At 37.1% G+C, this 13,682-nt stretch overlaps 1 protein-coding gene across 2 annotated transcripts; it reads right to left on the bottom strand.

Annotated features, from left to right (window-relative positions):
* Positions 1–215: 215 nt before the first annotated feature.
* LOC127963402 (tyrosine-protein phosphatase non-receptor type 1) lies at positions 216–12,545 on the bottom strand. Of its 2 annotated transcripts, none has more exons than XM_052563294.1 (10): positions 12,420–12,545; positions 12,208–12,301; positions 11,661–11,751; positions 11,150–11,250; positions 5,432–5,530; positions 5,127–5,264; positions 4,650–4,859; positions 3,430–3,591; positions 2,611–2,786; positions 216–2,531 (listed from the first exon to the last, which is right to left on the bottom strand). In XM_052563294.1, the coding sequence occupies exons 1-10, from the start codon at positions 12,521–12,523 to the stop codon at positions 2,264–2,266; spliced, it is 1,443 nt and encodes a 480-aa protein (XP_052419254.1). In that variant the 5' UTR covers positions 12,524–12,545; the 3' UTR covers positions 216–2,263. The 2 variants fall into 2 exon arrangements, with proteins under 2 accessions (XP_052419254.1, XP_052419255.1); XM_052563295.1 differs by lacking the exon at positions 12,420–12,545 and adding an exon at positions 12,384–12,415.
* Between the last annotated feature and the right edge of the window lie 1,137 nt (positions 12,546–13,682).

Raw genomic sequence — 13,682 nt, 5'->3', positions numbered from 1 at the left:
ACTGCACATGAAACAAGCTCAAACTCCACCATACATCAAAGATTTTTGAGTCTGTAATCTATGATTTAGATTACCTTTACAATTATAACACTCAGACAGAGCTTACATTCATATTAAAGTTTTCAATATGAGATTTTATACATATCTGAAAAACTTCTCTCATCATCACATGATGGAATAACATCAAACAAACTCAAAAAAAAAATAAAAAAAAATAGATTTAAGAATTTATGTTTATTACCACTGCTTTGTATTCTGTCCAAAAAAATACAATTTCAAATGTCAATACATCCAACTGGAACAAAGCATATGCTTTTCTTACAAAAAACAAAAACACAATGAATCAACATTAAAAAGGACTCAACGGGATGCTGGGAGGGGGAAATAAATTCTTAAGCCTCATATACAAAGGCCGAGGAAGTCTGATGTCTACCAGTCCAAAGATAACTGAAAAAAGACAAACAATGACACAGATACATTTCTCTCTATATATGCGTGTGTGTAAATAAAGCCGGCAAGAAACTTTACATTCTGTGGTCCAGCAAAGGGACCGGATTCAGAGTCACTACGATGAATGGTGGCCCTCTGTTAAAACAGAACCAAACCTCAACAGCTTCAGTGTGTGAAACATTGAACCTCTACAAGCTGGGAAGAAAAAAAAAAACTCCTAGCGACCCAAAAATTGCCATTCTGGACTGGTCAAGCAGCAGTCAAAGAGTCACCACACAAAGCCGAGTCACAATTAAAAGCGTTTCAGGCCTCAATACACGAGGCTTCATTTGTTTTGAGGTTACTGCATTAGACTTGTTCACACATTGTTCCAAAGTAACAGTTCTGCAGCGTGGTTTGATTCAAAGAAATTTCTATGCCCGTCTGCTGTTAAATCTCTCTCGATAATAATTACTATGACAATAATATAGTAAAACAATAAAACACAAAGACAGCTCACTGTCACTGGTTCTCTCTTTGCATTCATTCAGTGCTGGTGTTTTGTTTTTTATATTTTTTGGTAAAGTCTGACCTCCTGCGCTCAACGCACACCATTAAGGACATGTGACAAGGGCCAGAAGCATGAATGTATCTGTATTGCAACAGAAAAAAAAATATATATATATAATTCAAACCCTGTCTCATGAGTCACCGTCCTCTAAAAGGGCAATCACAAGTGAAAAATCATTGTACTTAATACTGCCACCTGCTGCCACATTTTTGTTGTAACAATCAATCAGTCAGGTTAACTTGCTTTACCTTGATTTCCAGAGCTGGCATTAAGTGAAATGCATGAAAATTTGGAAACAAAAATCCATGAGGTCTAGTAAGAATGCTTGCTTGATTTGAAGTGGTTTTAGTATTTCAGTTTAATTAAAAAATGAAATGTGAGTTCTAGATAAACTAAATGGCCGTAGCAGGGCCCATAGAGAACCAACTGAAGTTTGTTCTGAATGTGGCATCCAGCTCCAGCATTTTAAATGGTCTGATCTGACAAAGGGAACGAACGAACGAACGAACGAATGAATGAATGAATGAATGAATGAATGAGAGGCCGGTGCATCAGTCACTTGATCTTTGTTTCCCCTCACAGACAAAGTGCCAGTGTCATCTTTGGGGTATAAACAAAAGCTGAGGCCAGAAAAAAGAATGAAAAGTAAAAGCATTTGGGATGTTTTCTGCTGTGACAGAGCACTTGATGGTATCAGACATCCCGGACTACTCATGATCTCCCTTTTCTCCAAGACACACAAATACAAACAGGTTTTCAATCAGGTACAGCAGATTTGTGTTTTCAGCATGTATAAGAGGAGCTCACCTCCTGTGCAGCTCCGTCTGAGACTTAAAAATCGAACAGAAAAAATGATTGAGATACACAAACACACACACACACACACACACACACACAAAAAGTTCCCTTACTTACTGCAACAACAACAGAGTCTTTTGGATTTTCTTTTACCTGTGTTTTACCTGTTTAACGTTGGGGTTGCAACACCTGAATTGTGAGGCCCTGAGGTTTTAAACGGACACACATTTATTAGATTGTGTGTAAGAGTGTGTGTTTAGAAAGAGGCGACAGCATTTTGGCAAAAAAAAAGTCGCTGAAACTCTTTCCCAAAGACATTCAGAAAGAGTGAGACGGGCCCAGCTGAGAGACACAGGTCCAGCTGAGAAACTATCAGTGTCTGTGTGTGTCTCTCTTTTTCTTTTCCCGACAATAGCCAGCACATGGAGGGATAGAAAAAGAGAAGGATGGAAAAAAAAGAGGGCATCAGTGGAAATAGGTGCGGTAACAGGCATAAGCACCTACAGCCAGTACCGTGCACATAAACACACTGGTCAGCAGGGGGCTCCACGCTCCATCGGCAGCAACAGGAGTCGCCTCCTCCGTGGGAGTCTTGGGCGGAGACCGTGCAGGTTTGGGAGGGGCTTCTCTTGCGACAATTGGGTCATCGGGTTCTCTTAACAACGCAGACGCTCCGACCTCACCGGCTGCCCGTTTGCGAAGCTCTGACCCGTCTGTGAATGTCTGGGGCGCACTGTAGAAGCACAACAAAATGTTTACATGTGGCTGCTGGATGGGTACTACTAGAAAGAGAGCGATATTGAGAAATTGACCTGTTCGCACAGATTTCTGCGCTGTTTTTTATTATCTCACTGAAGAAGAGGGTGGTGTCAGAGTTCACCAGTTCGCCTTTGCCATTGGGTGGGTCTACTCGAGGCCTTGGTCTGGGAGGAGGAGGAGTTAATTGAGGGGGGAGATCCTCCTCATTTGATAACTCCTTCCATGACTCCTACTCACACATGAACACAAACATGTCACTGATCAATACAGCATACTAAAGGTGGGTGGAATGAACAAAAAAAATTATTATCACAGCAGGAGTTTTTTTTTTATATGACAGTGAGGTATATCATGAGGATATATTTGCTAGAAATTCAATACAAAAATGTTTTATATAATAAATTACAATTTAGAGGTAATAGTATTTTTCCAAAAATAAAATAATCTATGATTGTTTTTAAAACTTAATTATAATGATTCAAAATAAAAATCATATATATATATAAAAAGAATAGCTCAAATTATATAGCAATGACTATTAGTTGATATTTATACTCATGCACTACCCTTCAAATGTTTGGGGTCAAATTTTTATTTCCTGAAAGAAATTTATACTTTTATTTATGCATTTAATTTTAAAGTATTTATAGTGACAAGAAAGATGACTAAATATTTATATTTCTTAATATTACTATTTTACTGTGTATTTGATCAAATAAATGCAGCATTGGTGAGCGTTTTTAAGAAACTTTTCATATTAAGAAAACCTCACCAACCCCAAATGTTTAACACCATCATTATGCTCAGCTTTACATCCTATTATACCTCAGCAAAGCATCCAATAATTGGTTCTTTAACATGTCTTTCCTTACCTGTACAGACGTGTCTCCCATTATGTACTTGGCACCCTCTATGACAGCGAGGTAAGAGAAACGCAGCTGGTCAGCTGTCTGGATCAGACCCATGCGGTATCGCCGCATTTCCAGCAAGACCTCCTGGATGCGCACTGACGTTGGATCCTTCCTCTGAGACATCTGAGAACACACATAGCATTTGTTTAGAGGATGTGTGTGTGTGTGTGAGTGTGTGTTTGTGTGGGTGGGGGGGGTTTGACCAAATCTGCCTGTGCTGGTGAAGTACACATGAGAAATCCTGACATCCAGTGATGCTTTGATTCAGATTAATCTCATAAATTACAACTGTTTTCTATTTTAATATACAATATTGACAATATTTGAATGGGATCAAAACCTTTCATTAAAGTTGTCCTAAAACCATAATGTGTTCTTGTCTTAGGACAACTTTTTTGATCCACTTCAAATGTTGACTACTGTATTTAAAAATGTAGTTTATTCCTTTTTATTAACCTTTATTCCAGTCTTTGGTATCACATGATCTTATAAGAAACCATTCTAAATTTACTTTTTTTTTTCTTTTCATTTAGTCATTTTGCAGACAATTTTATCCAAAGCGACTTACAAATGAGGGATACATAAAGCGATTCTTCATAAAGACGCCAACAGACACAGGAAGTGCTTGTAATACCAAGTTTTAGGCATTGTTCAAATGTGAACAAGCTAGAAAGAGAAGGAATAAATAAAAAGGAAAGACAATTTTTATCAGTCATATTTCTAATATGATGATGTGCTGCTCAATTCATATCCATTATATCATTAATGTTAGAAACACTTCTTAATATCTTTTTTTGTGGAAATCGTGATTTTCAAGATTCTTTGATGAATACGGAGGTCAAAAGAACAGCATTTGTTTGATGCCATTTTTGTAGCATGTCTGTCACATTTGATCAAATTAACACATATTTGATTAATAAAAGTATCTATTTTAAAGAAAACCATCTTACTGACCCCAATCTTTTGAACAATAGACTATATTTTATTTTTGAAATAAAAGAGTGCTGTGGTACCAATAATCATGAAATTGTATGAATATATAAATGTCATGATTCTTGAAATTTAATAATATAACCCAATATATGCTGTTGTACATGCTCCATTATTTAAAAAGATTAAATATTAACCAGCACTCTTGTCCGGCAGATCTGGCATTACATACAAGCGGTCAGTCCTCTCACCAGAAGGAGGCAGGTGTCTACAAGGCAGAACGTCCCAGAGCGGCCAATACCAGCGCTGCAATGGACCACGACAGGACCGTGCTCTAGACTCAGACAGCCTGACTCACGCACTTTCAAAAGGAAGTTGAGAAAAGATGCAGGCGACTCTGGCACGCCAAAATCTGGCCATGTGGTGTAGTGGAAATGAAGAATCTCCCGTGTTTCCTGTGTCTTTAAACAGAAGTGACAAGCATTAATCACCACAAGCACATGCTTGTTAGAAATAAACCTCTGGCATCTGCAATATCCTGAAACTGTTGAGTGAAGTCATCAAACCTGTCCAGAAAGAAGTTCTGAACAACACATTAAGAACATGCATCATATTTTGTTTAAAAAAAAGAAAGATTTTTAGCTAAGTGGAAGAAAGTGACTAAAGGAGGACCATATAAAAGCTCAAAGATGGACTGGAAGAGATGAAAGGAAGTTCAAGTGTCTCACCGACAGATTTTCCAGCTCCAGCTGTCGTACTGTATAGTACGATTTCACATCCTCTGAGATCAGAGTAAGTCTGAAATTTGTGTCTTCAAAAACAGCCTCCCCCTCCTCTCGCTGAGGCCAATACTGAGCACACTTTATCTGTACATACACACACACACTTCTTCATTATATCCACACAAAAAAAACCTCACACACACAACCCATGTTCACACTCCATATGCATGCTAGAAGCATTGCAGACAGGTATTCATATTGAGTCTGTGTATCCATGTGGCAGATACAGGTACTGTGTGTGTTTCTCTCACCGAGCCTTTCTCTATCACACGATTCAGCATCACAACCCCTCGGCAGCGCTGCTCCCACACCATCTCCCAGAAATGACCACAGGTGTTTGGTAACGGACCCTAAAAAGACACACAAGCATTTAAACAAGAACATGCATTATACTGTATTAATAATACATCTTAAACACATGCATAAAATTAATTTGTCCTGCAACAGGGTTTATAAGAGTAATATATATATATATATATATATATATATATATATATATATATATATATATATATATATATACACACACACACACACACATATATATATATATTAAATATTGCTACAATTAAAAATAACTGCCTTGTATTTTAATACATTTAAAATGTCTATTTATTTATCCGATGGCAAAGCTGAATTTTCAGCAGCCATTGCTCTAGTCTTAAGTGTCAAGAAACATTTATTATCATAAAAGAATTTTGTGGAACCCATGATACTTTTTTCAGGATTATTTGAATGGAACGTTCAAAAGAACAGCATTTATTTGAAACAGAAAACATTTGTAACATTATAAAAGCCTTTACTGTCGTTTTGATCAATTTAATGCATCCTTGCTAATTTTGATTAAATTCAAATCTCACTAAATCATACACAACATATAAAATCATCTACAGTATATACAAATACATTTTTACATTCTATTAAATTAATTTGGTATTTTTAATTAGACTCAGAGTGGAAACTCCTGCACTCTATGACCTTTATCATTAGTCTGCGTAGTAAATCACACATTAGAGCAGGCGTGATGTACATGATAGTGCGGGTGAGAATGTGTGTGTGTGTGTGTTTTGTGTGTTTGTGGCTATAGCTGACAGTGCTCTGACTGAACAAGGCTGACAGGTTGAGACGAGTCTGCTGCCGTCTAAGAGCATCAGTGCACTAATTCATCTGTACAATAAAGAAACGTCGTGCTGACGCAACTCAAGATTTCACAACATTTCCCAGTGTCCTCTCCAGACAAATGAAAGGAAAATCTCTCTTGCAGATGCCAAGAGTGTCCAAATGGAACGTCAACACAGTATATATCAGTGTGTGACGTCGACTTGGGTGTTGGCGACCTAATAAATGCGTAATACAAATGTCAAAACAAATGTTAAAACCAGGATGGGGGAGAAACAGGAAGTTTCCCCATTACTTGCTTAACCTAACATTGTTTTAGAGTAGCTAACCTTTTTGTCTTATGTATACCCAAAGTCCCACCTGAAACAAACCAGAATTATTAACTAATAACTCATATATTAATGGATCATTTAGCACTAATATAAGTAAGATTACCGTTTTTGCAGTGGTTCACCTTTAAACTGTAAAGCAGTTAAAATCTGTTATTTTATAACTGCATTTAGTTTGATACAAAGTGTTTGGTTTGATATACTTTGTCTGACAGAGCTAATGTGACACAAATAATGAAAAGCATTTAATTTTGTTTTGTTTCAATTTTTATGTGGCCAATCAATTAAAAGCAATAAGCCCTGTGGAGCCGTGGTTTACAGTGAATTAACAGCTAAGGGGCATTGTTAAGCATGAAGCGAAGCCCCTTCACAGAGCTTATTGCTTTTATAAAATCGTTATTCCATATATGTAGTAAGGTTTTACATAATGAAACAGAGGAAATAATAAAATGTAATGATATAAATAAAAAACATATTCTTCCAACAAACAATGGCCATTTCTTAATAAGCGTTCTTGTCTGTACTTGTGTCCTTGTGAAATGTCATCAGTCATCATCCAAGTACTGTTCCAATTTAAAGTTCCCATTTAGCCAAGTAAAGTTTAAATCCCCGGATATGTACTTGCTCTGCCCCTTTTATCGAGGATGCATCCAGAGGTGACGTGCAAAAATGAGACAACCAGGTATCCCAGAATGTAATTTGCACCAACAATCGAGCATTAATGTCGGAGGAGAAAACCCACCTTGTTTTTAAAATTATTGTGCTATGTAAATTTAGTTTTAAGAGTGTTTCTGGAACTAATTTTTTTCAGCTATTAATATGTTTAAATGAAAACGATATGAAGCAGTGGTGTTTGATATCATATTTGGTCGTATTGTAAATGCCTACAGTGAAGATAACCGGAGTAGCCAAGGCGAGCTGACTGATGTTATCAAGTACACTGCTGTTTCACTTGCAGGATTAATGGACTTGCATCCTACCGTCCCCGGGAGTTCACACTCCTGAGTAAAACTTGCAAAGTCCGAAACTACAGAGGACACAAGTCTGAACCTTGCATACTTGGTAGGGCTGGGTATAAATTCAGATGTCCTGATTTGATATAGATTCTCCATCTCTCGATTCAATTCTTTTTTTTTTTTTTCATTATATTCAGTGAATATAGTTTTAATAAATTCGAGTAAACATCAGTTTACAAATCGTGAATTAATTAAAAAAATAATAATAATTAAGAACCATAGGCCTGTATTTTAAACCTTTTTTTGTATAGGGTCCTTTTTTAAACAATGATATGGCCCTATAAAATGTTCTTAATTTCAGATGAAGGCATAAAACATTAATTTAATTTATCAGAATCAAATTATAACTAAACCGTTTTATTTTTTGCCAAACAAAGCACTCCACAACAGAAAACAAACGTTTATTAAATTTATAGATTTATTAATATTTATTCTTAAAACTTAATTTAAAAACTGCTAAATAGTAGCATAAATAGTAGTTTAAATGTTTAAATGTTAAACTTAACTTTTATTTTGACAGGGTGCCGTGAAAAACTTGCAGCTGCTGTGTGTTTGAGATTAGTTTTCTCAAATAAAACAGTAAAATGCTAATGATGTGACTCTCAGAGCAGCTGGAGATGATATTTATTCATATCATCATAGTGAGATGACAGAGGCTGAAAAACAAAAGTCGAACATAAGTAAACAAAACAGTGCCCCCCGCCATTCATTCACTGATAGCGGATATCATGGCGCCTTATGCGTGATAACACATGGTTCCACAGATTTATTGTATTACCGTATTTTTTGGACTATAAGTCGCACTGGACTATAAGTCGCATTTATTTAGAACCAAGAACCAAGAGAAAACATTACCGTCTACAGCCGTGAGAGGGCACTCTATGATTTCAGTGTAGGCTACAGGAGCACTGCGCAGCATAAAGCGCCCTCTCGCACCTGTACACGGTAATGTTTTCTCGATTCATTTCTCTTGGTTCATGTCAAATTAATTTTGATAAATAAGTCACCCCTGACTTTAAGTCGCAGGACCAGCCAAACTATGAAAAAAAGTGCGACTTATAGTCCGGAAAATACGGTACTATTGCATGGGTATTGTGAATCACACGTATGGCTTTGTTCATGGTTCTCACCAACAGTATCTCCGCCATGATAAGTGCTGAAGGAATAACAGGCTTTCCGTTGTAACATCGTGCAAGGTAAATAAGGGTGACATCTAGTGGAGAAGAGTAACTATAAGACTCAAGTTAAGGCTGGTTCACACGGCAGGATAATTAGGCCGATTTTAGCGTCGGTTAACCCCTTCCGACAACCTTATGATGCTCCAATTATCGTTAAATAATCTGATCAAATATTCCTGCCGTGTGTGGTGTGTTAAGACTGCTCTCCTCTGCTCGGAAGAATGTCGGGACCGCTCCGATCTCAAATCGGGGATATCCAACATGTTGGATTTATTTGGCCTGATTTCTTCTCGTGTGTGGTGTCCCCCGAGGACAAACAATCACGCAGCCAATGGACTGTGGCATGTAGCCAATCAGAAAGCGAGGTGAAGAGGTGGTGAGGAAGTACCGGGAAACAAAACAGCCGGCGTATATAATATAACAAATATAACAAATACAAATAAGTCAATGGGCATAACTACATCCACAACTGCAGTCCACCAGAGTACATGGAAACGAATATATGAACGTTTATTTCAACGGTTATTAATCTGTGTAGTACGTAACAACATTTCTATGAGATAAAACAACAACTTTCCTCCATATCATGATGTAGCAAGTATAGTCCATGCTCGCGTTGTGTCCACCTCTTTGACCATCGCCTTTTCTTGTTTTTCTTATGTTTTTTTCAGTTAAAAACAAAGCACAAACTATGGCCACTGCATCCTCTTCGTCCGCCATGATTGTTTACTCTGAAGTCACGTTTGATCTCGAGGGATTTTGCGAGATTTCCCGTCTTACCTGGGAATGCTCAGGAGTCAATCGGTTCATGTGTGACACCACACACTGAACGACCAAAACTGTTAGACGCGTGATTTTTTAAATCGCCGTGTGTGGGGTCTCTCAGGTTTGGAAAATCGGTCGACAATTTTAAAATCGTCCCGTGTGAACCAGCCTTTAATCAGACATTGTTTTAAATGTGTGCTGAAATAAATACCGGAAAAGATCGAATCACTGCTTTCGAGAATCGATATCTAATCGACATTTTAAAAAAAAACGATTGTTCGAAAAATTACAATTTTGCCCAGCCCTAGTACTTGGTTTTTTGAGAAAAGCATTAATTATCACATGCGATTTATCCTGCAACCCTAGTTTCACAAAATATAACAAAACAAATAAAGTGTAACGATATTAATAAAAACATTATTTTTCTGCCAAACAATAGTTCCTCCTCAGAAATGGTTGTGGTTGCAACAAAGTGGTTGCCAAGCAAAACACACAGTTGTAAAACAAAGGTGTATAGCTTCCCAAATGATGCACTATACATTATGTACTCCACCATGTAATGTATGAATTATATAAGGTTATTTTGTCATTTATAAAATGAGTCTGATAGCCCCTACACCTTCATTAGATAATTAAAGCTGCAACAGTTGAGTGCATGAAGTGTCCAACATTCCACACTTCATTTTCTCGGTTAAGCACATTATTTGGGTTTTTAAAGTGCACTTTTTCTTTTAGGAATTTTCTGTGTGGACACCACTCTCACTATTTATACTACAAAACATCATAGAATAGTGCATAAGTATTTGGGCATAAGTATTTGGGACGCATCTTATGTTTGTAGAGTCATTCACAACAGCTTAGAACCCAGCTCAGCCAATCAGAATCAAGGATCGGAATTATCCGTTTTATAATAAAACTTTTGTTGTGAGCCCCGTGAATTTCAGTGATGGCCTCAAGGAAATTAATAAAGAAGTCTCCCATGTTCAGGTTTACCTGGTTTGAAATCTCTGTTCTAAGTCACGTCAGATGAAAATAAATGGCTAGATAGCAAGACAAATATTTGTTGTGAAAATTCAGCATGATATAAACATTTTTATCAGAATAAACAACTGTGAATGCATCTGTTAAGACAGGCACAAACATTTGCATACCATTTATGTGACAGGGTTTTTTTTTTTTTTAACAGAAGAGTTCTTATCTTTTATCTATTGCACTGCAAAGAAAACTAACCATTAAGATTAGCTCTTTTCTAAAAGCGCCACGTACTGTCAGAGATTGATTTAACGTTTTCATGCAGCTTGTCTACCATTTTATATGACAGACAGAACACATGCAAAAATTGCACCAAACATTTTGTTGATGTGAAGAGGCTTAAATATTTCAGGAAAACTTGACAAGAGATTTTTTTTCCCAGGATATATGCTCCAACTACTATGCCAGTGAACTCTTCAGTTCCTTTATTGTGTCCGTATCATCCTCAGATGTGTCAGGTGGTGTGCAGGTGCAGATAAAACATCAGATTCAGAAGATGCATATCTGGGGTTAAAGTGTCAGTGGGTCACCTGAGTTAGTATGTAGTTTCTCTGAGCTTCTTCCACTGAGATCAGGCTTGCATTGATGTAGTCATTACTGCCGATCTGTAGACGAATACGGCTGTGGTCAACTGTGAAAAGAGAGAGCGATTAAGCTGTGAGGCGCATCACCCATGATGCTTTGCAAGTGCAGTGGTGGAACGACTCTTTTTCAGGTCCTGTTCTCAGTTCCCCACAAGAGAAAAAAACATGTCCCTGATGAAAACGCTCAACTGAATCAAATAAAGCACAGTATCATTCATTTAATGTGGTGTTTTGTGAGCTGAGGACCTTTTCAGGTTGTTGTGGAAAAAGAAAAAGACTCAGAGAGAGAGGAAACCACAACAGCTCTTTAAAGTCTTTGTGACGGAAGAGTTAAAAAAGGGAGAGAAAAAAAAGACATGACATCTTCAGTGTGAAATGACTTTAACAGCTCGCTGATAACAGGCCCCTTCCGTTAGGTGTCACTGACTGTGTCGAAGAGGGGAAGCAGCACACTTACATGGACTGACGTCTCTGTAGCGATTACGACTTCTGTTTTCTGGAAGTTTGGCGATCTTGCATGGTAGGTCACTGGACTGCTGCTTAATCTCCTACGGTAAAACATAAGTCTATGAGATGAAAATGCTTCTTACTGTAAGTGAAACAAATGTGTGGTAAATGGTTTGCTGGGGGAAACTATAAGGCACACAGTTATGGGGACCACGAGCATCCAGATAATGATGCCATTAATCCATCACTCATTAAAAACTGCAAGTGAGCCAGATTAGTAGATAAAAGTGTCAAACTAACTAATAGTAGATTCTCTCTCATAAAAGATGAACTCATCCCACTCATCTCTATATTGGTCACTGTTTACAAATGACGAATTCAGGTCATCTCTATGTAAATTGTTATATCATTAATTCTGCGAGTTAGGGAAGAAGCAGCGGAATTTAAAAAAAAAATAAACATCACATCAAAAAGACAAAACAAACTTCTTTCGGATCGTTATGAATATTTAGAACATTATTATAAAGTATGGAGAAGAATCAGTCCTTTAACGTTACCTGGTAAACGGCGTTCCAGTTCCCGAGCTCATCGATTTCCCGAAACTCGGTTTCCATGGCCGCGTGTGTTCCGCGTCGCTCGATAGATGACCCCCTGACAATACAATTGGTTTTAAAGTCGATGTCGAATCACATGAAATAAAACTGACTTTTAAAGTCTGTTTTAATTTTATTACAGAATGTCTCTAATGGTACTGTTGTGTCGTTCTTACCGGAAACACGCCGCTCGCTCCTCCCGTAGCACGGCTCTCTGCTGTCCGTAGTGATCACACCCCTCTTTCCTCACATTGACCAATGGAATTCCGTGAGTGGCCATTAACTCCTGGTTGAGGCCAATCAGCGCAACGTAGTGGGGCGTGTCAACCCCTTCGGCCAATCATATCACGGAGCGTAACAGTTCTTATTCTGGGCATTGTAGTTTTTTGTAGTTCGAGGTGTTTACACAATACGCATGTGTGTATTGAGGTTTAGAAACGTGTATGAAGTAAAATGGCTCTTTTTTTACTTTGCAGTTTTAAGAGTGGAAACAAATAATAACATGTTGTTATATCTTCGTCAGCAGAATTAAAAAAATTAATTGTGATATTTTGTACATCTACTTGTGAATTTTGGCTAACTTGCAGTTTGAAAATATTTATTATTTTTGTGTTTTGAGGGCATAATGCATCTTGTATTTCGATATAAAATAATACAAATGTTATAACACAGTTGTTCTTAAAAACAGGTACCTGGGCTTCATCTAGCGTTATGTAGAGGATTCACTAAATTAAATATAAATTAATGTTGAAACAAAATGACCTGGTTTCACAGACAAAAAGAAAAAAACATGACAGACATTACTTATTCTAAACCAGTATTAGGCCATAGTTCAATGAGGATATTTTAGTTTTAGTTTAGTTTAGTTTTTTTAAACATGTCTAAGACAAAACATTCCTGGTGTGCATCTTGATACAAAACAACGACACTGACATATTCACATCAGTACAAGTTTCTTTCAGTTAAATAGCTCAGGCTTACCCTGCTCATTCTGGGACTAGGTTTAAAGCTTGTCTGTGAAACCGGGGGTATACATTTTACTTTAATCTTTGAGTAAAGTTTTTTTTTTCTTTTACATATAGTACGGCCCAGTTTTTATTTAACTTTTAGATAAAATACATTTTAATCGAATCATTATTTACGTTTTTATTTACCTTTTTGTAAGCACAGTACAGTGTTAATGTTCAAACTGTGTATGTACAATGTTAAAATGGCTGACAACAATAAATACTCTTATTAGGAATAAAACTGTCTCGTTCTACAACTGTGCAGAGCTGTAGCTGAAAAGTCAGGCTAACTACACTACTGTATTTTAATGTTAGTCATTACTAGGAGATCCAAATATTTTCTGAGGTGGTACTTGGTATAAAAAGTTTGAGAAGCACTGCAGTAGGTTTTTTTTTGTCCTGCTTTCTTTCTTTATTTATTTACTCCAGTTG

The sequence above is a fragment of the Carassius gibelio genome, chromosome B8 (assembly GCF_023724105.1).
Source record: "Carassius gibelio isolate Cgi1373 ecotype wild population from Czech Republic chromosome B8, carGib1.2-hapl.c, whole genome shotgun sequence".
Lineage (NCBI taxonomy): Eukaryota > Metazoa > Chordata > Actinopteri > Cypriniformes > Cyprinidae > Carassius > Carassius gibelio.
This window is presented reverse-complemented; position numbering and strand designations above follow the sequence as displayed.